A 26,012-nucleotide genomic window follows, 5' to 3' on the forward strand; every position below is an offset into this window, starting at 1 on the left:
CTAAGTGAGGCCTCACCGGTGCCTTATAAAGCCTCAACCTCACTTCCCATTCCTCCAGATATGAATGCCAACACTGCATTCTCCTTCAAAGCAACATAAATATTCAAAAGTTGAGCATTGAATGGGAATATGGGAGGAATGAGCTACAATCAACAAGTGGTAGTACAGGCTCATGGGATTGTATGGTTTAATCTGGTTTCTTATTATAAATGAATTTGTTGGGAATAGCTATAATTCTTATTTTTAAGTGGACATGAATATTGAAAATGTTGAGGGTGTGAACCAACCTTTAACTGTGATTTTGTGTTCTCCAGTTCCTGGATGTGTGAAAAGCTCAACGTGGACGGATACTTCTCCCACTGGATCATCCACACCAGATCCTATCAAATTTCAAAGAAATTTAAAATTTAAAATCAGTGATTGTGAATGGTTTGTAAAGCATTCATTCCAAAACTCACTGTGTGCGAAGTGAGCGACTCATTTTGTAACTGGAACAACCGAATGAGTCACATGCACAAACCAAACCAACTTCCTCTCCCTCCAACCCAGTGCAAGCAATGGTTCAGCCATCATAATGCCACTGGTTCTGTTCTGGTGAGTTTGATGCAATTAAAAATAACAGACACCAGCGTACATTCAAACCCGCAAGACAGATGCATTAATTCAGTTTGTTCGGAGTTGAAATCCAATTACATTGACTTTAAAGTTAAATAATATAGTAAAGTAGTGAGGCATGATCAAAAACAATAGATTTTGTACAAAATCTAAAAGTTCTGCTCCTCGAAAGATATTGAAACCTTGATTTGTTTTTCCTCCTTACAAACTGAATATTTTATTTCAGAGGAAATTCCATTTCAGGGTCTTGCAAAAACCTTTTTCTTTAACCCAAATGAAAGAGTCCTCCCTCATTATAACTGTATCAAGCAAAACACTACATTTTGTGTTGATTATTGATAGAAAGCTGTTTGCTGCAAAAACATGCACAGAGACTGCTCAGTTTGGGTTGCTTAGATTCTTGTAGATTCTACTTTGGTATCAACTGAACAGCTGTTTCAAGCCCAGACATTCCAATGCCGCCATTAATGGCAACATGAAACTCCAACGTACCCTTTTCGGGATAAACCTCCTCGCTCTGGGTAAACCTAATACCCTTCCCACCATGCACTGAGTTGTGAAATCAAAGCCAGACAGCAGGTGGAAATGAAAGGAAAAAGAAAAAAAATCAAAGTGAGAATATGCACACAAGACAGACGTTATCAGTTGTCCTCAAAGATAGTTTTAGACAAATGAAGATGATCAGGACAAAAATATTCTGGGACATGGCTTTTGAAGAATGGGATCAATCTTTTTATAACTCCAGTAGCATGGGTTTGTTTATGTAATATTAAAAATGTTTTATTCTCGCAAAGATTAACAAATCACTTGTTTTATTCAACTGCCTGAATGACTCTACAATCGCTCAATGTTTCTTAGGCTGATGCTCAAGGCCTTGCAATATGTAGCACAATTTGAGAAAATATTATGATAATCGAATATAAACATCAATATTAAGAAATACCTTGTATCATTACCGACATCACTAAAAAGGGTAACACGCAGAAAACGTGATTCAAGATTGTAGGTGAGCATTTTTTTTTTTTTTTTTTAAATTTTTTATTTTTCACACCATAAATCACAATAGCCATGATATACACTTTTTCTTTTCCACACATTTACAGTGACTTTTTCTCCCTCCCCCCTCCCTCCTCCCAAGCCACCCCCCCATCCCTCCCCCCTCTCATCCATTTTAGTTATACAATCTAGGTTGCATTAATTCAGTTAGACAATGTTGTCATTCAACAAAAATACACCAGAAATTCTACTGAGTCCATTTTTTTCTTCTCTTCTCCTTCCATCAACTTAGGTAATGTTTGTTCCCGGTAGGTTTTCGCTATTGTATTTAATGTAAGGCTCCCATACTTGTTCGAATATTTCAATATTATTTCTTAAACTATATGTTATTTTTTCTAATGGAATACATTTATTCATTTCTATATACCATTGTTGTATTTTCAAATTATCTTCCAATTTCCAGGTTGACATAATACATTTTTTTGCTACAGCTAGGGCTATCTTAACAAATCTTTTTTGTGCATCCTCCAAGTCAATTCCAAATTCTTTATTTTTTATGTTACTTAGGAGAAAGATCTCTGGATTCTTTGGTATATTGTTTTCTGTTATTTTATTTAATATCTGATTGAGATCATCCCAAAATTTTTCTACTCTCTCACATGTCCAGATTGCATGAATTGTTGTTCCCCTTTCTTTTTTACATCGAAAACATCTATCAGATACTGTTGGGTCCCATTTATTTAACTTTTGCGGTGTAATGTATAGTCTGTGTAACCAATTATATTGTATCATACGCAGCCTCGTATTTATTGTATTTCTCATCGTTCCAGAGCATAACTTCTCCCATGTTTCCTTTTTTATCTTTATATTTAAATCTTGTTCCCATTTTTGTTTAGTTTTACCATTTGTTTCCTCATTTTCCTTTTCTTGCAGTTTAATATACATATTTTTTATAAATCTTTTGATTAACATTGTATCTGTAATCACATATTCAAGGTTACTTCCCTCTGGTAAACTCAAGTTGCTTCCTAATTTATCTTTCAAGTAGGATCTCAGTTGGTAATATGCCAGCGCTGTATCTCCCGTTATATTGTACTTATCTCTCATTTGTTCAAAGGATAAGAATCTACTTCCTGAAAAACAATTTTCTATTCTTTTAATCCCTTTTTTTTCCCATTTTCTAAAGGCAAGGTTGTCTATTGTAAAAGGGAGTAGCTTATTTTGCGTCAATATTAGTTTTGGTATTTGGTAATTTATTTTATTTCTTTCTACATGAATCTTCTTCCATATATTGAGGAGATGGTGTAATACTGGAGAAGTTCTATGTTGTACCAATTTTTCGTCCCATTTATATAATATGTGTTCAGGTATCTTTTCCCCTATTTTATCTAATTCTAGTCTCGTCCAGTCTGGTTTTTCCCTTGTTTGATAAAAATCTGATAGGTACCTTAATTGTGCGGCTCTATAATAATTTTTGAAGTTTGGCAATTGTAAGCCTCCTTGTTTATACCATTCTGTTAATTTGTCTAGTGCTATCCTCGGTTTCCCCCCTCTCCATAAAAATCTCCTTATTATTTTCTTTAACTCTTTGAAGAATTTTTCTGTCAGTTGTATTGGCAATGCCTGAAATAAGTATAGTATCCTTGGAAAAATGTTCATTTTAATACAGTTTATCCTTCCTATCAGTGTTAGTGGTAGCTCTTTCCAATGCTCTAAATCGTCCTGTAATTTTTTCATTAGTGGATTGTAATTGAGTTTATATAATTGGCCTAGATTTTTGTTTATTTGCACACCTAGGTATCTTATTGCCTGCGTTTGCCATCTGAATGGGGATTCCTCCTTAAATTTTGAGAAATCCGCGTTATTCATAGGCATTGCTTCACTTTTATTTACGTTTATCTTGTATCCCGACACTTCTCCATATTCCTTCAATTTCTTATATAGTTCTTTTATTGATAGTTCTGGTTCTGTTAAGTACACTATCACATCATCCGCAAACAGACTGATTTTATATTCCCTGTCTTTTATTTTTATTCCTTTTATATTATTATCTCTTCTTATCGATTCTGCTAGTGGTTCTATAGCTAGCGCAAACAATAATGGTGATAGTGGGCATCCCTGCCGCGTTGACCTGCTTAAGTTAAATTGCTTTGATACATGTCCATTTACTGTCACTTTCGCTAACGGTCCCTTATATAATGCTTTAATCCAATTAATATACTTCTCCGGTAAACTGAATTTTTGCAATACTTTGAACAAGTAATTCCATTCTACTCTGTCGAAGGCCTTCTCTGCGTCTAAAGCAACTGCTACTGCCGGTGCTTTATTTCCTTCTACTGCATGAATTAAGTTAATAAATTTACAAATATTGTCTGTTGTGCGTCTTTTTTTGATAAATCCAGTTTGGTCTAAATTTACCATTTTCGGTACCTGTTCTGCTAATCTGTTCGCTAATAGTTTAGCTATTATCTTATAATCTGTGTTTAGCAAAGATATTGGTCTATATGACGCTGGTGAGAGTGGATCTTTCCCTTGTTTTAGTATCACTGTAATTATTGCTGTTTTACATGAATCTGGTAAGTTTTGTGTCTCATCAATCTGGTTGATTACATCCAGGAGGGGCGGTATTATTAGGTCTTTAAATGTTTTGTAGAATTCTATTGGGAGTCCATCCTCTCCTGGTGTCTTATTATTTGGTAAATTTTTTATTATCTCTTGTATTTCTACTGTTCCAAATGGTTCTGTTAATTTATTTTGTTCCTCTATTTGTAGTTTTGGTAGTTCAATTTTAGTCAAAAATTCATCTATTTTCCCTTCTTTCCCTTCGTTTTCGGTTCGGTATAATTGTTCATAGAATTCTCTGAAGTTTTCCTTAATTTCTTTTGGATTATATGTAATTTGTTTGTCTTTTTTCCTTGTTGCCAATACCATTTTCTTAGTTTGCTCTGTCTTAAGCTGCCATGCTAGGATTTTGTGTGTTTTTTCCCCTAGTTCATAATATTTCTGTTTTGTCTTCATTATATTCTTCTCCACCTTATATGTTTGTAATGTTTCATATTTTATTTTTTTATCCGCCAATTCTCTTCTTTTGGTTGTATCTTCCTTTATTGCTAATTTTTTTTCTATGTTTATTATTTCCCTTTCCAACTGCTCTGTTTCCTGATTATAGTCCTTCTTCATCTTGGTTGCATAACTTATTATTTGCCCTCTAATGAATGCTTTCATTGCGTCCCATAGTATAAACTTATCTTCCACTGATTCCGTATTAACTTCAAAGTACATTTTTAATTGTTTTTCAATAAATTCTCGAAAATCCTGTCTTTTAAGTAGCATGGGGTTTAATCTCCATCTATACATTCTTGGAGGGATGTCTTCTAGCTCTATTGCCAATAACAGGGGTGAGTGGTCCGATAATAGTCTAGCTTTATATTCCGTTTTCCTAACTCTCCCTTGTATGTGGGCTGATAACAGGAATAGGTCTATCCTTGAGTATGTTTTATGTCTAGTCGAGTAGTATGAGTATTCCTTTTCTTTTGGGTTTTGTTTCCTCCATATGTCCACAAGTTTCATTTCTTGCATTGATTTAATTATAAATTTGGTTACTTTGTTCTTCCTGTTAATTTTTTTCCCCGTTTTATCCATATTTGGATCCAAATTCAGATTGAAATCCCCTCCTATTAGTATGTTCCCTTGCGTATTAGCTACCTTCAAAAAGATATCTTGCATAAACTTTTGATCTTCTTCGTTAGGTGAATATATATTAAGTAGATTCCAAAGCTCTGAATATATCTGACATTTTATCATAACATATCTCCCTGCTGGATCTATTATTTCCTCTTCTATTTTAAATGGCACATTTTTGCTAATTAATATAGCCACTCCTCTTGCTTTTGAATTATACGATGCTGCTGTTACATGTCCTACCCAATCTCTCTTTAATTTCTTGTGCTCCAATTCAGTTAAATGTGTTTCTTGGACAAATGCTATATCTATTTTTTCCTTTTTCAGTAAATTTAGTAGTTTCTTCCTTTTAATTTGGTTATGTATTCCATTAATATTTAGAGTCATATAGTTCAGCGTAGCCATTTTATATTTTGTTTATCTTCTCTTTCCGTTTTTCCATCATTACCTTTCCTCCTTTTCCATTTCTGTTTTCTTATTTTCAACTCTTTACCAGACAACATTCCTACAACATCCAACATTTTCCTTATTCTCCTATTTCTATCTTCTTTATCCCCAATCTCCCCTTCCCCTCCTGAGTTGCCCTTTATCCCTTGTCGGACAACCACATCTCCCCTCTCCATTTGGATTTGCGAATCCACTCGCAAGCGTCAACTGATTTTGCAGTGACCGCTCTTTTCCCCCCACCCAGCCCCCCCCAGAAAAGATTTCGTTTTTTATATGTCACAAAGGTCACTCTTTTAGTTCCCTCCTTATTCTCTCTATTCCATTACCTTCCCTTATTAATTCTTGTCTATACTTTCTATGTTTTCCTCTAATTACAGATACTTTCACATATGCCCGTTGTCTCTATTCACTCTTATACCTCTTTACCCGCATACATATCAATCGTGGTCATTTTTACCCTCCTTACCCGTCTTCATCCCTCAGTCTATTTTTGTCTTTACCCACATACATATCAATCGTGATAATTTTTGCTCTCATTACCCGTCTTCATCCCTCAGTCTATTTTTGTAATTGTTCTGCAAATTTTCGTGCTTCTTCTGGATCCGAGAATAGTCTGTTTTGTTGTCCTGGAATAAATATTTTCAATACCGCAGGATGCTTCAGTGTAAATTTATATCCTTTCTTCCATAAAATCGCTTTTATATTTTGTTTATCTTCTCTTTCTGTTTTTCCATCATTACCTTTCCTCCTTTTCCATTTCTGTTTTCTTATTTTCAACTCTTTACCAGACAACATTCCTACAACATCCAACATTTTCCTTATTCTCCTATTTCTATCTTCTTTATCCCCAATCTCCCCTTCCCCTCCTGAGTTGCCCTTTATCCATTGTCGGACAACCACATCTCCCCTCTCCATTTGGATATTTGAATCCACTCGCAAGCGTCAACTGATTTTGCAGTGACCGCTCTTTTCCCCCCACCCAGCCCTAACCCTAACCCTAACTCTTTTCTCTTCTTTAGGAGTTCAAAGCTTATATCTGGATAAATGAAGATTTTTTGCCCTTTATACTCCAGTGGTTTGTTGCCCTCTCTTACTTTTTCCATTGTCTTCTCCAGCACCTTTTCTCTTGTAGTATATCTTAGGAATTTTACTACAATAGATCTTGGTTTTTGTTGTGGTTGTGGTTTAGGGGCCAATGCTCTATGTGCTCTTTCTATTTCCATTTCTTGCTGTAGTTCTGGACATCCTAGGGCCTTAGGGATCCATTCTTTTATAAACTCCCTCATATTCTTGCCTTCTACATCTTCCTTAAGGCCCACTATCTTTATGTTATTTCTTCTGTTATAATTTTCCATTATATCTATTTTTTGGGCTAGTAATTCTTGTGTCTCTTTAGTTTTTTTATTAGATTCCTCCAATTTCTTTTTTAAGTCTTCTACCTCCATTTCTGCTGCTATTGCCCGTTCTTCCATCTTGTCCATTTTTTTCCCCATTTCTGTTAAGGTCATATCCATTTTATTTATTTTCTTTTCTGTGTTGTTTATTCTTCTTCTTAAATCATTGAATTCCTGTGTTTGCCATTCTTTAAATGACTCCATGTATCCTCTAACAAGAGCAAGTACCTCCTTTACCTTGCCTATCTTTTCTTCTTCTATTTCCCTGTACTCTTCCTCTTCCTCTTCTTCTTCCTCTAGGTTGACCATCTGTTGTTTCTTTGCTGCCCTTTCCTCCTCTTCTTTCTTGTTTCTATTGTCTTCTGTGGTCTCTTCTTGCTGCAGGTGTTCTGCAGCTGTCGTTGCCGGCTGTGGAGATCGACTCCCCAGCTGGTCCCCCCTCCCGTCGGTGTGTTTTTTTGTATGCGCATCGCGCATGCGCGAGGAGTCGCGCATGCGCGGTTGCGCACTTTTACTCGGCTCTGTGAGCCATTGTTGTAGTTCTCTTTCTACCGACCTGAGGTAGTGGGGTCTTCTCTCCACAGCGGGCCTCTTCGGACAGGTAAGGCCTTCACCTTTTTCCTCCGTTGTCTTCTCTTCCTCTCTTCTTTCCGTTGATTTTGATTTTTCTCCTTTTGTCTCCATCTTCTTTCCACCTTTATATTCACTTTTCTTTAACTTGTATTTCTGTGCCTTTGTATTTTCTCTTGTTTTTCCCGACTTTTCTGGAGAGGGCTGGAGTTCACCGTCCGGCCACTACTCCATCACGTGACTCCTCCTCGTAGGTGAGCATTTTGACTAAAATTGCGAAAGAGCATAAAGGTCAGCGAGGGCTTCTTGCCTTTGGCTTTTGGAGGGCAGGTAAGATTTAACCACATTATTGTGTTTCTGAATCACTTCTGGGCCCAAGTCAAGCCAAAAATGACAGATCTGTATCCCTGACTGAATATTCTACTAATACAATCTCACTTTAATTGACGAAGTTGGGGAGATTATGACAATTTGGAGGGTCCAACTCTACTGGATGAAGATTAATGGGTAACATTGAAATATAGATTTATTGCACAATAGTTCCTTTAGCTTTCACCTGCATAGAGAATTGTACAAAATTTGCTATCTCTACACATTAAAAAAAGTTGTTCAGTGGGGAAACTGGAAAGCCTTCAATCACCATTACAACATAGGATAGGAGAACACACATGTTGCACATTAAGACATGATAATTATGTTTTTGCAATAGTCTTGGAATGCAAATAACTGGCATACAAAGCATATTTCCATGTAGTAACTGAACTAATAAGTTTTATATTTCATGTTCATTGTGATGTTTACAAAGAATTGGCCTAGTTTGGATCAGTATTAAAATGCAGTGAACACCATCTTTAAAACAAGTAATGTTAGTCCCACAACAATAGCAAGTGTTCACATTAGATGTAGGATGTCCAGCTAAATTGCCTCAATGGACCCGAATCATTAAAACATGGCCTCATCTAAACTCAGTAATGGCCAAGTGTGGTGATACAACCACTACACTGGCTGCACTCCTACCAGTCTACTGCAGGTAGGCAAACCTGGGAGGATGGCCCTACCTACCCACTGTCAATCACTGGCCTGTATAAAGACTTGAGCCAGCCCCTTTGGAAGTCATTCGGGCACGTGGAACCAGGAAGGTACAGAGACCTGGTGTGTACAAGTTTAAGCTGATTAAAGTCTGTCGTACAGTCTGTGGACTGTATGACCTGCGTTGTATATCAGTATGAAGTGAAGATAACTGGTTACTTTAAACACGGGATGGTGAGTGCTCATGTTAGATTAATTGTTTTAAATTTGCAGTAGTCAAAATACTAAGGTGTATGTTCGTTGTACGTGGGAGGTTCGGGGGATGTGGCCTAGGAACCAAGGGACGGCAGCCCGGCAATGTTTGGGAACCACTGCTTTAGAGCAAATTCAGTCAGAATCACAGGTGGCCTTGGGCTTGCAGCTAAATAGAACCACAGAGTCTATCCCATTTCCTCTTTGAATGCAAGAATGAAGATATTTGGCCCATTAAAAGATTATCGTTACAAAATAATTTTTACTGTTTGTTACCATTACAAACTATTTATTCCTCTGCCACCTTCAATACTAATGATCAGCCACATGAATCCGTTCTGATTTATCATTGCACAATAATCAAAATCAACTGCAAATTAATCATTTCCTGCTTTTCCCCCTATTAACTCTTGGGATTTTCAAGAAGCTTAAACTTGCCCCTCACTCCACCATTCTTTTTGCAATCCAAATGCTACCACTCACAACATCCAAAAACACACAAGCTTCCATCTTCAAGATAACAGAGGCGCACAACATGGAAACAGGCCCTTCGGCACCTGATCAAAATATCCCACCTGTCTGCGTTCAGCCCATACCCTTCTCAACCCATCCTCTGTACAGATTTTTCTTAAACATTGTGATAGTACCTGCCACAACCTCCTCCTCCGGCAGCCTGTTCTATATACTCACCACCTTATGTGTAAAAAAAAATAACCCCTTAGATTACTATTAAAGTTTTCCCGCTCACCACAAACCTATATTCCCAGATTACCAATTTCCATACTCTGGGCAAAAGACTGTGCATTCAACTGAAACCTGGCAGCACCCCTTATAATCTTCTCTTCACCCTCTCCAGTTTGACATTATTTCTGCAAAACAATGACCAAAACTGTACTCAATGCTCTGTGGGGCCCCACAAACATACAATTGTTACATGACCTCCCAACCTCTGTACTCAATAATCTAACTAATGAAGGCCGGATTTGTGACAACGCTTGCTTGACATTTAATCCTGGGTGAGCCACAAATTTCTCTCATGAAATATTGATAAGACAAAATTGTTGCTCTCAGGGCATCCCATAAATAATACCTAAATTCACTGTCCAAACCTGAGAAAACCATTCATACCCACGTGATCTCATCTGAACCAAGGGTGAATTCCAAACGCCAATAAAATTGCCCATTAACACCTTCATCTCATTCATTGTCCAACTAAACATCTATTACTGAAACCTTCATACTTGACTATTCCAATGATCTCCATCCCTATTACATCCAAAATTCTTTAACAAGTCCCTTATTAGTTGCACATCATTTCGATTCAAGCCTTTGACGTCTTCCTGATTTTACCGTGCTGCCCAAATACATCCAATCAGCCTACACCCCCGGTATGTTTTTTTATTACAAGACCACGGCTGCTACCTTCACCTGTTCTGGCATTAAAGCTAAAGCATTCCCTTTAATCTCTCTACTGTCTCCTTTGGTTGAGGCTGAAAGCTGTCCCTTTTGCTTGGTGCCATCTTTTTGACAAGTCTAATTCTGTTTCTTCAAATACTGAATAAAATAGTACCGCAATTTGTGAAGTACCATACCTCAATTAAACTGCCACATGAAAATGTATCATGGCAGGGCCCAAATCTTGAAAATCAGTAGCCCATGGTCCCCTCTAACATAAACACTAGTGGTTTCATGTTTAAAAAGGAACCTAATGATTAAAAAATTGCCTGAAAGTAAGATTTTTGTCGAAGACTAATGAGCAGAGTATACTCCAGAAAAGAACAGTCAGACGAATAAATAATGTATGAACTGACAGACTTTGTAAAATAAATGTAATAACTTCTTAAGACTCTATAATTGTTGCAGCCCTCTGAATGGACTGGGACCCTTGATAATCATCGTGTTGGGACACATTTATTAAATATATAGAACGGAATTTCTCCTGAACATTTCCAGCATTCTCTTTTTTGATATCAAGTTTTAACAACACCTCAAACATTTTACAGCTTTTATATGTCCCTTTATCTGCTTTGTCTCTCTAATTGTTCTAATTATTAACTAGACAATTCAGATTGTTTCATCACTCCTAATCTTCACCTATCCACGTATCCTCACTCAAGCGCCCTATCAACCTCTCGACAACCCAAAGCTAATTTATCTTCTCATTTTCCAAATTATCATGAAGGATCAGATCCTCAACTTAAAATGCTTACTCAGGTTCTCCCTCCGCAGCTGCTGCTGGACTTTTAAATGTTACTAGCAGTTTAAAAAAATTTATAATTCCAACATCTGTACTTTTGATGTTTAATTTCTGTGGACATTTTATATATTTTTAATGAAGTTGAGCATTCTAGTCCACTGATAAAGGTGTACATGAGAAAGAAGAATGCATTCAATCATACATTTCATTTGAACTTTTATATACACTTGGTTAGTTATGCAATAAAAAATGTTTGGATTTTCTAATAAGGAACAATGATAAACAATAGTATCTCAACTATTTATATTATGTAATTAGTTATATGGATCACAATAATTAGCCCACAATCATCTGAAAACACACAAATAAGTTAAAATAGGGCAAATAACGTCAGTTAACATGCAGACGAGAAAGACTGAGTGAAGCAGTACTCACCCTGAGATGACTGAGACTGGATAAATGTTTTAATAAGTGTGTCAGTAGCCTGTGTGTACAGCGACAGAGCATACCGTAGAGATTGCAGATCAGGGCTCTTTTCTAAAAAGGTCTTCTTTAGGCCAACTCCTCCCGCGTGAAAATATTGCTAAATCAAGAGAGATTTTCAATCAGCTCCGTAAGATATCAGAAATAAAATTTCTTCCAGGATATAACTTCAGGTATAGTCAATCACAATATCAGATTGTGAATGAGCCGAAAACATGGAAATAAAAGTAATTAATAATTCAGAAATTAAAATGACAATAAATGGTAGTCGAAGAGTTAAAATGTCCTTGTAGTTTCTACCAAATTTTGAGGTTCGGGTTGTTGCAACAAAGGTGCTCATGGTGGTGTAAAAACAGGAGAAAATGATGATATTTATATTTAATATAAAACAAGTTATATTATTTTAATCACAAGCCTGTTCTCTGCTCTCTTAACCTCTTTCTCAACATCTGGCCACATTTCTGCCCTTGCTTTTCCTCATGGTCTTGCCACTATCAACACATCTCCACAGGTAAGACCTCCTCTGATCATTTCTCTGATTCACACACTTCCACATCCTTCCTCCTATTGTTTTCTGACTTTGACGTGGAAATGTTAGTGAATTAGAAAAACCTGTATTACTCAAACTCCCATCATTTGCCCCAATCGCCACTCCCATCTAGCCTTAATCTTTCACAAGAAACAGGAACAAGAATAAGCCAGTAGCCCTTCAAGCTAGCTGCACTACTATTAAGATCATGACCAATCCTTGGCCTTACTGCCATTTTTTCCACATACTCCTTGACTACCTTGGAGTTTTAATGGCTGACATTCTTTGCCCTGCAGAGAATCCCAAAGGTTTACAATTCTCATGGAAGAAATGCCTCCTCCTCAGTTTGAAATGGGCAATCTCTTATAGTTACACCCATTTGTAGCTACCTGTTGCCAGCTCCATTTATGCTGCCTATAAAGGCTGGTCTTGTAAATACGGGTGTGTGTGGCGCTTAACGTCCGATCGGGCAACGCCAGACCACATATACTTAAGTTGTCCATGGTCTGATAGGGCAATAATGGAGTTTAGTCAAAAACCCCAATTGGAGAACATGAGAACGGGACACAGCAGATGTAAGTGGACCACACTGCAACTAATGACACTGACAAGACACTGATGCAGTTCTGGAAGGAGTACAACTTTTACCAATGCATAAAGGACCTTGCTTGAGCCTGGGATGATGTGACCAAAGAGTGCATGAATGGCATGTGGAAAAAAAACACTGAAGCGGTCTGTGGATGACTTCAAGGGATTTGAAAAAGATGATGAGATTGCAAGGATTAACAGAGTTGTTGGCGACATGGTAAACAACAAACAGAACCTAGACATAGATGATGAGGACATTGAAGAACTCATGGAGGTGATTCTTTAGGAACTAACAAATGAGTTGCTGGAGCAAGAGCAAATAGCTGAAGATGAAACTGCAGAAGAGGTTGAGTTAAGGGGTTCGCCAAATTACTTAACAGCTTGCTGAAGAGACTGAACTCCTTTCACTGATAGAGGGGAATGCTGCATATAAAGCAAACGAGGCAAACAACACTGGACATATTCCTGAAGAAGCCAACACCTCCTCAAGACGAGCCTCAACTTTCAGGCATTATAGAGTGTTAGTTCATCAATGGAGGTTACTCAACCTGAAACTCATCCAGTAGAACACCATGAGGAAGTTGAGAACAGTGATGTGGATGACCTTGATATTTTTCATTAAACTGTGTGTGATATAGGCTAAGAAAGTGTTTAAAAAGTGAAAATAAATAGTTTATTTTCACACAAGTTCAGTATCCCATATAGCTTTGCTAAGTATATACAGTAATATGGTGTTTTCACAACGTCCACATCACTTCATGCCCAGTTTCACAATGTATCGTGGATGTTAAGCAACACATATCTGTATACCTATGCACAGAAAATATAAGCACAGTTTACGGAAATATAATATTAGTTACCTTAATAGTATCTAGTGCAAGCTCCACTACAGCACAAATAGTTTACTGAAATATAATATTAGTTTCCTTAATAGTATCTAGTGCAAGCTCCACTACAGCACAAATAGTTTACTGAAATATAATATTAGTTACCTTAATAGTATCTAGTGCAAGCTCCACTACAGCACACTGCTTGGGGGAAAGACTTTTGGCTTCTTCTCTTACCATATGATCCTGACAAATACAACCATTAGATCATTCAGCATAAACCACAATAAAGCAGGTAGAACAGGTTGTTTTAATGAACTTAAATGTCTCATCACAAATACAGCATCTTTGAATAATTTTTAACAATTTCCTTCCTTATTTTAAAGAAAAACACCGATATGACTGCTAAACATTGGGTCTAAAGTTATTGGTGAGTTTACTATGTTATTTTATTGCCCTTTTTCTTTTATTGAACATTACCACAGTACCATTAGAAAAGGTTGGCTAGTTCGGAAGGTGCAAGTCCATCGAGTGACTTAACTACAGCAACAAGAATTATGCATTGGACAGGTTGGGGATCAGGAGCTAAATGTAGCTCAGCAATAACACTGGAGTTAGAGGTTGATCACCAGCTTCACCAGACACAGGAACCCAGCAAAAGAGCATGTCCAAGTTTCACCAGCAAAAACAGGATCAAGTTACAAAAGTAAATATGGTTCAAACTGATCAAAAGGTTTGCATCAGTGGGGCATGGGCACTGGCAATCAAGCTTCACACAGGCCCTAAGGGCCGTGATGACAGTAAACCATCTATATTAAATCCATTTACAAGTACTTGGGCTGAGGTCTTCTAACTGGTTCAAGTGTTCATGTAGATTTCAATCCTATTGTTGATGCATATACTGAAGTGCAAGGATTCCAGCTGTATTTCTGATGGCACACCAGTAGTCACAGGCATTCAGTTACAAAGATAGGCCTCCAATCACACTCTCTGCCACCAATTCTGGATCCAATTCGCCAGCTTGCTTTGCAGCCATGGATTCTACCCTGCCCTCACTGAAATCTTGGCAGCCACACAGCCTTCATCTTGCATTTTGTTATCTCTTTCAAGAATGCACTCATATTGGTCCACAAGGTTTCCCCCAAAGCTATGCTGTTGATCTGTGCTTAATTCCACACTAAGCATAGATTAATCCTGTCCCTCAGATTTTTTCCAATAAACTCCCATTGTGGTTAGATTTATAGGTCTATAATTGGTCACCTTCTCTCTGCTGCCCTTCTTGAATAAAGTACAACATTTGCTGTCCTCCAGTCATATGGCACCTCTTCTGTGGTTCATGAAAATAGAACAACCTACCAATCTCCTGTTTGGCCTCATATAGCAGCATGGGCCACATCTCATACGAGTCTAAGGATTTATGTGTTATTGTGCTGTCAGATATTTAATACTCCCTCGCCTTTAATGACAACATGTCCCTCCCTGAATTCTCCAACTACAATCTCCTTCTCCTTCGTTGAAGTGCAAGTTTGTAACAAAATACCTTGCAGAGTAAGGGTTTTTCTGTGAACTGACTTCCAGGTTATCGCTAACATTCATACAGCCGTGTAAAGAGCACATTTACAGAAAACAGGATTGCAATGAAAAGGAAGTTGATTTAGCACCAAGCACGGGTAGCTTTAGAACACTGTGGTGGGGTTCATTCATGAGCATGATGGCTGTGGGGAAGAAGCTGTCTTTAAGACTGCTGGTGCAAATTTTCAAAATCTTAAGCCTTCTCCCCAGTGGAAGGAGGGAAAAGAAAATGTGTCTTTCAGCATATTGGCTGCATTTCTTAGGTAATGGAGTCCATGGAGGGGAGGGAAGTTTTCATTACAAGTTCTGTAGTTTCTTCCAAACTTTCTTAATGAATATAGATAGGTATTCATTTCAGTCCTCGCTTAAATTCTCTGGCTCAACACACACATTGATCGTGAATGGCCCTTATTTTTTTCTGATTATGATTTTGCTCATAATATACTTTGGGATTTTATCTAATGATATTTGCCAGTAATATTTCACGTCCCCTCTTTCAAGTATCACCACAAAGCTTTCTAAAACATAGTAGGAGATCCTTACAATTTATCTATTAAAAGTGAGTTGGGAGAATATACAATTGATTAGACTCATAGGATAAGCTCAGAAAGGACATCCATTGTGATAAAACTTGAGACATGACACAACTTCGCTCTTATATTTAGTATTCAGTCAAGAAGACAGCTATATATACGTAAATTAAGACGCAACAAAATTGAGTGGAGAAACTACAATGTACTGGATATAATTTCAGGCCACTGGTTGGAATTTTTTGTTTTCCTCACCATTTAATGCTTGCCTAATACACAGGTGATAGCATAGATTAAGATGAACTGCACTCTTACCTTTAATTTTGAAAGTTGCCCGAGTTCTTTTGCAGCGTTGAAAATAAGTTGTGTGCCCTTTGAAACAGAAAAGAACAAAAAAAGAAATAAATGCCACAACTCAGCTGAAATAATATGAAAAAATCTGTAACAATCTTCCACTTCACAAAACGTTTTCAAAATACAGTCACAGACACATTCAACACTGAATTATTTTCTTACATCGCTGTGACAGACAAGCTTCACCCTTCCCTGAAAAGAGAATATTTATTATTTTTTTTTACATATTGCTCATCTATTTATTGCAGAAAGTTGTCAAAAAAAATCACAATAATGAGCAATTCCACTTAGGGAGAGAATTTTTATACATGAAAAAAATTACAAGTACAGTGAAACCCACCGTAAATACCTGATAAAGATGTATATGCGATGATTACATTCAAACTGGAGTTGAGGTGCTATGAATACTGATGTTTAGCAGCTTGACACAATATTGACATACATAAAACTAAGTTGAAAATTCAGGCATAAACTAATGTTTAGACTAACCAATAAAACCGTACAAAACATGAGTATATATGTCGAGAAATTCCAGGGTTTACAGTGACAAATCATGGTGTAGTAATACTAATACTCCATAAATTAAATGAAGAAAAATTATCTGCATTTGTATTCCATCTTTAACATCAGATATCCCAAAGTACTTCATAAAAGCAAAATTTGACACAGAAGTACAGACAGAGTTAATGCGCTGAATGATGCTGACTGATAGCCGATGGTTCTGAAGGAAACCGCTGATTATCAGCCATACAGACCTCAGGACATTTCTGCGCATGCGTGTCTGGAACTTGCTGAAAATCATAGGCCAGCACATCAGACTCTATACTGTGCTGCTGGACTCAGCATTTTGATCCTGTGCAAAAAAAAAATTCAGATAAATGCTTTACTTATTCATTCTGACTCCAATTGTTTTAATTATTTACTATTTTGATTACATTTTAACCATAATTCTTTCACAAATATTAATAATCTAAATAGTTAAAATTATAATTTTAAATATCACTTAAAAATAATTAAGCCTTTGACACCTAGTGAACTACATAGGCTCTGGACACAATGCCTGTGAGGTATAATGAATGCTTATTACAGGCATCAGAATGTGCAGGCAGGGAGTGCAGTCAGAGCCTGGGCAAAATTCTATCTGGAAGAATTGCAGAGGAGAAGAAATTTAGGGAAGAAATTCTGGAGTAGCCATCTTGAGAGCTTGAAGCCACAGCTGTTCATCAGGGATATCCTACAGGCCAAAGTTGGAGCATAAACATTTCAGGAAGGGCACTGAAGTTAGCAGAATGTGAAATTTAAAATCAAAGCAGTCTGTAACCAGGAGAGAATATACATTAGGGAACATAAGGATGATGGGTGAAAATGACTTGAATGACAAGAATATTGACTCAAATTGCCTGAATTATCCCTTTTTAAACAAATAGGAAGTCACAGGGGATTTTAATATGCAGGTTGACTGGGAAAACCAGATTGGTACTGGATCCCAAGAAGGAATTCATTGAATGCTTTCAGGATGGCTTCTTAGAACAGCTTGTGGCTGAGTCGAGCAGGAAAATAGCCATTCTGGGTATTGTATAATGAACCAGGGTTGATAAGGGAGCTAAAGGTAAGGGGACTGTAAGGAGGCAGTGAACATAATACGCTAGAATTCACCATGCAGATTGTAGAGGGAGGAAATGGTAAAAGTTGGTTTAGAAAGTCACACTACCAGGGATAACAGCAGAGCAGCAATAGCTGGAGTTTCTGCAAGAAATAAAGAAAGTACTTTCCACAAAAGAAGAAATATTTTAATGGAAAAATGACACAACTGTGGCTGACAAGAGAACTCAAAGCAAAAGTAAAAGAAAGGGCATTCAAGGAAGTAAAAATTATTGGGAAGATACAGGACTGGGAAGCTTTTAAAAGCATTCAGAAGGCAACTCAGAAGGAAAAGATGAATTTTGCTCGCAAATATTTAAAAAAACGCTTTTCTAATTAAGAGTAAAAATGAGGTGAGTGAAGATATAGGGACAATAGAAAATGGCGCTGGAGAAATTATAAGGAAAGACAAGGAAATGGCAGAGGTATTGAATGAGTATTTTGCATCAGTCTTCACTGTGGAAGACATTAGCAGTATACCTGACTTTCAAGGGGGTCAGGGAAGAGAGGTCATGATCACCAGAGAGAAGGTGCTTGGGAATCTGAAAGGGTATGAGAAGTAGCTATAGAGATTATGGAGGCACTGGTAATAATATTCCAAAGATCAATAGAATCTAGCATGTTTCCAGAAGATTGGAAAATTGCAAAGGACACTCTGCTATTTAAAAAGGAGGAAGCAGAAAGAAAATTTTAGACCTGTAACAGTGGTTGGAGTCAATTGTCAAGGATGAGGTTACAGAGTACCTGGAGGTGCATGACAAAATGGGTCAAAGTCAGCATGGTTTCCTTAAGGGAAAATCTTGCCCGATAAGCCTACTGCAATTTTTTGATGAAACTATAAGCAGGCAAGACAAAGTAGATGCAGTGGAGGTTTTATATTTGGATTTTCAAAAGGCCTTTGACAAGGTGCCGCACTCGAGTCTGTGCAACAAGATGAGAGCCCTTGGAATTATAGGAAAGATACTGGCATGGGCTGATCGGCAGGAATAAAGGGATCGTATTCTTGTGGAGTATTAATCACCAGTTGTGCTCAGCAGGGGTTGGTGTAGGGACTACTTTTTTGTACATTGTATGTTAATGATTTGGCTTGCAGAATAAATGGCTTTGCGGCTAAATTTTCAGATGATACCAGATAGGTGGAGAGGCAAGTAGTGATGAGGAAATGGAGAGACTTGGACAGATTGGGAGAAAGCAAAGTGGTGGCAAATGAAATAAAATGTTCATAAGTGTAGGGTCATGCATTTTTGGAGAAGGAATAAAAGGACAGGCTGTTATTTATATGGGGAGAAAATTCAAAGTTTGGAGGTGCAAAGGGACTTAGGAATCCTCGTGCAGGATACCCGAAAGGTTAACCTCCAGGTTGAGTTGGTGCTGAAGAAGGCAAATGCAATGCTGGCATTCCTATCTAGAAGAATAGGATTTAAGAGCAGGGATATGATACTGAGGCTTTACAAGGCATTGGTGAGGTTTCACTTGGAGGACGTGGTGCAGTTCTGGGCTCATTATTTAAGAAAGGATGTGAAGAGTGTTCAGAGAAGATTCGCAAGAATGATTCCTGGAATGAAGGGATTAGCATACGAGGACAGTTTGACAGCTCTTGGACTGTACTCCTTAGAGTTGAGTAGAATGAGGGGAATCTCATTGAAGCATTTCAAAAGGCCTGGACAGAGTAGATAGAGCAAAAGTTGTTTTCCATGATAGGGGAGCAAAGGACAAGAGGGCATAACTTTTGGATTAAAGACATCCATTTAAAATAGAGATATGGAGGAATTTGTTTAGCCAAAGAGTGGTGAACGTCTTGAATTTGCTCCCTTAGGCAGCTGGTGGAAGCCAAGTCATTGGGTGGATTTGAGGCAGAGATTAACATCTGAATAGGCAGGTATCAAAGGTTATGGAGAGAAAGCAGGGGAGTTGGGATGTGTGGGAGAGTGGATCTGCTTATGACAGAAGCAGAGTAAATGGGACAAATTACCAACTTCTGCTCCTATATCTTATGGTTAACAATTAGGTGGACATTTTAAGTTAAAGTGGTTTGTTTCTTTTATTGGTGAAAATGACACTGACACTGTTGAGGACGATTAGTTTTTCATGATTATCTAAATCAAATTTGCAAGCATCAGGGTTTCATTTGTTCTGTGGAATCTGTTTGTGATCTATAACTTGGGAAAACTGCAATGCATTTAGACGTTCTCTTCAAAATCTCAGTGGTAGGAAATAAGGAGATTTCAATCGGTGTCAAGACACGAATCGTTACATCAAATTTTAGCATGCATCAAAAGTAACGGGCATCTATTTTCACTCAGAAAAACTCACTGAGGGCCTGATAGAAAGCTGCCTACAAAGATCCAGTGATATCAATGAATGTGACTTCAGCTTTCTTATATTGCTTGCTGTCATGGGTCATTGCTAGGCAATACCTGCCACAAATGACTGCAGCCATACACATCCAAAAATCCTCACATACAGCAAGACGCTTTTACTAAGTTTTACAATATTTTACAGTATATAATGTAAAATTTGAACATAAATGAGATCATGAGATAAAGGCAGATGTTGAAATACAGCTGAGTTTTAAAAATTGACATTGTTATCTGAGTATCCATAATATAAATGTAAATTCTTTTAATCTTATGAAATTGTTAAATAATAATCATGGCTATGTACACTAAAAACAGCTTTACTCGATTCAGTGTCTCTTTAAATGGCAATTTGAAAGCACTTGAATTTATTTTAATCAATTCTGCAATTTGTAGAATATAGCTGAGCAGCGCACACTGTAATGGAGCAGGGAATTGTATCTATCAATCTGCCCACATCTATCTTTCTACATCTAATTGTCCATGTGTGTGCTGTATATAAATACTGACAAATTTCACCCAGTAGAATCAAATGCCCCATTGTCTTATGGTAATTTTTCTATCGCAAATTCTAGACCATTAGTTTCAGTGTCATGAAATTACAAATGGTATTTGTTTCAACCTTCTCAATTAAAATTAACATCCCCCCCCCCCAAATTTCACATCTTGGACATTCCACATCTGCCTGAGAACTTGCTTTCTGTCACAATGTAAATTATGCTTGGGGGCATAATTCTGTTACATCCTTTCATCCAATCCATAAATCAAAAGGTTACAGAACTTTGAAAGAATTCCTGAAGCTATGTATTCTTAGAGATAATGTGCGGATAAGATTGAACATTGCCCATTGGCAATGACCTTTTAAATTTTGCTACTTTATCTATTTTTCCATGTGGCTGAAGGGAAGCTTCCTTTCTCTAAGATTACATGTCACATTCAGATGAATTTATTTTGCAGTTTGGATTTGAAATGTTGGCACTTTAATTTTAACTTAGATATACAGCACTGTTACAGACCCTTTGGGACCATGAGCCCAAATATCCCAATTAATCTACGACCCCTTTACTTTTGAAGAGTGAGAGGAAACTGGAGCACCCAGAGGAAACCCACGCAGACACGGTGAGAACATGCAAACTCCTTACAGACAGGGCAGGATTTGAACTCGGATCGCTGGCACTGTAATAGCATTGTGCTAACTGCATTTCCCTCAATTTTTTTCCAGATAATCTAGATTTATTTAAAATCAAAATGATGCCTCGACCAGAACAACATTTAATACACAATAATCAAGTCCTTTTGTAACATGACAAAATATCAAAAGTATTGTGTGTCAGAGGACATTTGATTTTGTGGATTATATAATGCAGATATCTTATTTATACATCGGGTTAAACATTGTAAAATTTTAACTTTACAGAGAATGTCTATTGACTCATCAACATTAGGATTGTTGAGTAAATGTGGAACATTCAGACTTTAGAACTTTTTTGTCAAATTAAGCTTTTTAATAAAAACCCAACAACCTCAAGGTCACTTTATGACAACAGCAAACTAACTTTGGCAGATCATTTGAAACTTGTTCAAATATATGACGATGACGATAATAGGAAAATTCAAAAGATTCCCAGATCCTGTTGAAGGAATTATAAAAGAAAAAAGCCATTTTATTTAGATCCCTCCACCCTACAACTTAAGGTGCATCAGAAGTTCTGCACATTAAAATAGGTGCTACAAAATAAAAAGTTATCAAAATATAATTAACATTTCAAAGGTAAACATGATTTTACAATCACAATTCAATCTGCGTGGCCGCACTTGGGTGTTGTACTCCACTCCTTTGGTATTTTCACTAAATTTAAATTTGGTAGGTGTGACAGTACAGATCTATCACCAATGTATATAGTGTATATAGTTACAGTATCGAGACTGTGCTTACAGCGATTGGCTGAGAGCTAAGCCACACCTACTGTCTGGGCCTTAAAGGGTTGTGTCCCGAGCCAGGTCAGATCATTTTGGATTGGTCGGCCACCTGTGAAGAGCTCCTGTCTTTTGCTAATAAAAGCCTTGGTTTGGATCATCAAGTCTTTGATTCTTTCGACAAGCTCTACAGTAGGCATAGTTCATACTGGAAATAACTTTTTACAGATTTCATATTCACTCTGCATTTGTGTTCATGTGTGGTAAATAGTGCCTTTTATCATTAAATAGCCTGCATTTGCTTCCTACCTCCCACCCAACTTGAAACTCAACAATAATCAAAGTGAACAAGAGTTAAGTTTGTCATGTTCTGACACACTATGAAAACAATTTTGGATTAAGATGGCAGCACACATAATTGTATTGCAAATAATGAACAAAACATAATTGCAGAGGCACTTCAGAAAGGAGATCTCTTGCAGAAAAAGAATCGGCCAGCAGTTCAAAACACATATACTCAGCTATTAATTAAACAGTGGTATCAACTGATACATTTAACAACATTTCAAGAAAAACAAGCAGTTAGCTTTTCTTAAAATAGACGTTTTCCTTATGTGCACATTCAGAATTGAGCTGTAAACATACAACATATTTTTGACAGATTTTTTAAAAAATCCAAAAGAGCAAACATTCAAGTGACAAAACAAGGGGAGATTTTGGGTATGGGATCCCAGCAATGTCATTATTATTAACCAAAGTCAGCCATGTGCACCAGCTTGTGGCAGCATACACTAACGAGCGCAGCCACACACAACAATACTGGCTGATTCGATTAAACGTACAGCAGACAGACAGACAGACACATAGTGCTGTACTTACAATCATCTGCCATTATCAGAAAGCAGAACAATTAAAGAAAATGATAATCAGACCAGCATATTACTAGTACTTTTCTAGTTTAATGAAACTTTTTAAAATCGGTTGACTTCATAAACTTTTATTTTTAAGAAAGACGTGGCCCTTTGGTAAACTGCCAGAGTATAATTATTAAAAACAAATCAGTACAGGAACCACCAATAAAGATCACTTGTTAAATATTTGAATTCATTAAAAAACATTTTTAAATGGATCTCAATTATACTGTTTAATTTAAAAAAAGCGAAGAATAAACATTTCCCCCGAGCAGTGCGCTTATAACGATTTTTAAAAATCCTTTAAGGATGAAAAAAAAAGTTCCTGAATGAAGTTAACTATTTTCTAAATAATTCGCAACAATGATTCAAATAACACAATTCTTTTTCTATTGGCTTTTAAAACTAGTCGGGTCTCTACTGCGAAGAAACTTGTTCAATAATGTTCTCTTTCCCAACTGAGGCTGAACTACAATGAAGCAGTTCATTGCGAACTTCATTTCCATCATAATTGCAGCATTGGTGAGGAACAGCAATGCCTTCAATGTTCGAAATAGAATCATTCCTCTTCATATTTCATTCACCAATGCCCTAATTCAGATTATACACCATGTCAAGGTGGTAATCCAATCGATATGGGTTTTTGCTCCCATAATGCATTTTGAAAATGACTTGTAATTAGCAGAATTAAGAACCGTACATTTGAAATGAACATTTGTACGGGCATTGCAGATCAATCCTACAATTAGGCTATGCTGCAACAACTTGCTGCAATATCTCACTAAATCGCAAACAATGATCGGAAGGTAGAATCTGCTGCTCACCGTTTGATCGGTTAAAGGTGGGAGGACAATAGTTTTCTCCATTGTGTTCATTACAATCTTCCACAGTTCTTTCAGAACACGCTTCAATACTGTTTTCTCACAGATCTTCGCAAACAGGGTCAAACTGGAAGAAGAGCCAAATATTAAAACACACAGAGTAAATGCTGGAGGAATTCGCAGCGTCCATAGGAGGTCAAGATATATTCCTGACATTTCAAGCCTGAGCCCTCCAAAGTATAAGCAAAAAAAAAAAACAGGAAGGCATCTGAATAAAGACTGTAGAGGAACCAAATCTGTCTATCAAAATTCAAAGTAACAACCGAGGTACAGAGCACCATTTCGGAAAACAGCCCAAAAGTAGACATTTTTAGGCAAAATATAAATGATGAAGGAGGTTCAGAACTTTGAAAGGGAAATGGATACCACAGACTCAATGTGGGTGAAGATGCAGGCTCATAGATGCAATAAAGCAAATCACAGGTGTACAATCTTGGAGATGGAAAACAACCGGAAGATTGTTGTGTAGGTAAAGGTTCAAGGATAGATGCGATATTTGAATTCAAGAATTAGGGTTTTAAATGCAAGTCACTGGCAGTTGGGAAGCCGGTGAATGAAAGAATGTATTTTTGGATGGGTTGAAGTTAAGGAAGAGTGGTCAAGGGGAGTTCATCCTCGATTCGAATGGCTGAACCTGGAGGTGGCAAATTAAATTTTCAGCAGTAAACTGGAGAAAATTAATGTCAGATCTGGAGGTTAGGTGTAAGTAAATATTGGATAGGTCGGTAAGAGGTACATCCATGATTAGCTCATATTTTGAAGCAGCAGGACACAGTTCAGATTCAGCACCCAGGATTCACTCAGCTAACATTCCAATTTTTTTTTAAAAAAGGAGAAAATGTTGACTAACTTGCTATCTAGTAAGTCCATGAGTGGCTGGAGGACGTTGTCAGCATCCTGAGCCACACTGTTGCAAGTACTGGCAGGGACATTTCCAGTTCCTTTCACCTGGCTGAGGATATCTCCCATCTGCTTCACACATTCCTCAATATGAGGCTGAAAACTGACCACACAAAAGAATGTCAAGCATGGCATTAAATGTAAACTATTCTTCACGGAAAATAAGAGTGTAAAGTTTTAAACATAAGCAACATTTTTACATCACTAATTGTCTTTGTAATTGTTCAAGTACAAGTAAAACAAGAAAAATTAGAGTAAAGTAAATGATCAGAAACCTATTGCAATATTATTAGTTCACTGGAGCTAAATCAAGTGATATCCAGTTTACTTTTCACCCCTGCCCATACTTCCTTGAACCAGATGCAAAGAGCTTGTCCGGGAGGTATCTTGTCCGGGAGGTATCCCACTCCACACATCAAGCAGGACAAAAAAAAACCCTGGCTTTGACAGAAGGCAAAGTTGGGAATTCACCTTTTTTCCTTTGGTCACAGCCCTAGACTGTAATTTAAAAATCTTGAAATCTTTCTGATATTTAGAAACATGCAAAACATCGCAATTGTTGTAAATGATTAAAGAAATGAAAAACTACAATGTTAACTAAAGATGCATTAAAATCAAGAAATAATTAAAATATGTAAACAAAGCTAATAAGCAAAACTGCTGGAGAAGCATTTTTGTGTACACTGGATCTGCAGACCTCCTGTTTAACTAGTAAATAAACAAGTTGCATTTTTCTTTCTAACTTCCATGCCTAGAATCTCCTTTCAAGGCAAGTTTGCGAGTGCATCTTCAATAGTATATGTTGAGACCCTTACCTTAGTGCAAACACTCTGCTGAGATCATCCAGCACATTATTGAGTTTTATCTGCAGCTCTTTTAAAGTGTCGCTTGCTTCTGCATTCAGCTGCAAATATAGACAGGTGTTTACCCAGTGGACTGCAGTTATTCAAAATCCCACCAACCAAGCTGAATGGCTCGATGAGCCAGAAAGTGCAGAATTAAAATAGAGAATGACAGGAACTGTCAGAAAAAAAAACCAGTCACAATGAGCTGAATTATCTCTCCTACTGCTTTCTTCCATGTTTCATCTTCTTCATAACTTTAAGAGCAGGGCTAGCCTTAGGAGCTGTGGAAACATTTTTTGCGGGGGCCCCAGGTTCACAGCCAAGGTCCCCAGGTGCTGGTAGTGATGGGGGTGGGGTGTTAAAAGGGATGGCAAAGTGACTCGGGCAGGTGGGGGGGGGGAAGAGATTGCAGCGCGACTTGAGCAGGCAGGGCAGAGACGGTAGCGTGACTTGGGCGAGCGAGCTTAAAGGGACTGAAATCAAAATGATTCCAAAA

At 37.4% G+C, this 26,012-nt stretch overlaps 1 protein-coding gene across 5 annotated transcripts in view; it reads right to left on the minus strand.

Moving 5' to 3' along the window:
• LOC138758958 (protein unc-13 homolog A) overlaps window positions 1–26,012 on the minus strand; it is a 290,629-nt gene that overhangs the window by 3,539 nt on the left and 261,078 nt on the right. For all 5 annotated transcript variants that reach the window (XM_069928638.1, XM_069928637.1, XM_069928635.1 and 2 more), the window contains 7 exons: window positions 25,487–25,575; window positions 24,622–24,774; window positions 23,715–23,838; window positions 16,026–16,082; window positions 13,774–13,854; window positions 11,617–11,764; window positions 288–380 (listed from right to left, as the gene is read on the minus strand). In XM_069928638.1, coding sequence (XP_069784739.1) covers window positions 288–380; window positions 11,617–11,764; window positions 13,774–13,854; window positions 16,026–16,082; window positions 23,715–23,838; window positions 24,622–24,774; window positions 25,487–25,575 — 745 coding nt within the window. The remainder of the gene's footprint in view (window positions 1–287; window positions 381–11,616; window positions 11,765–13,773; window positions 13,855–16,025; window positions 16,083–23,714; window positions 23,839–24,621; window positions 24,775–25,486; window positions 25,576–26,012) is intronic.

Source organism: Narcine bancroftii, chromosome 3 (genome assembly GCF_036971445.1).
Source record: "Narcine bancroftii isolate sNarBan1 chromosome 3, sNarBan1.hap1, whole genome shotgun sequence".
NCBI lineage: Eukaryota > Metazoa > Chordata > Chondrichthyes > Torpediniformes > Narcinidae > Narcine > Narcine bancroftii.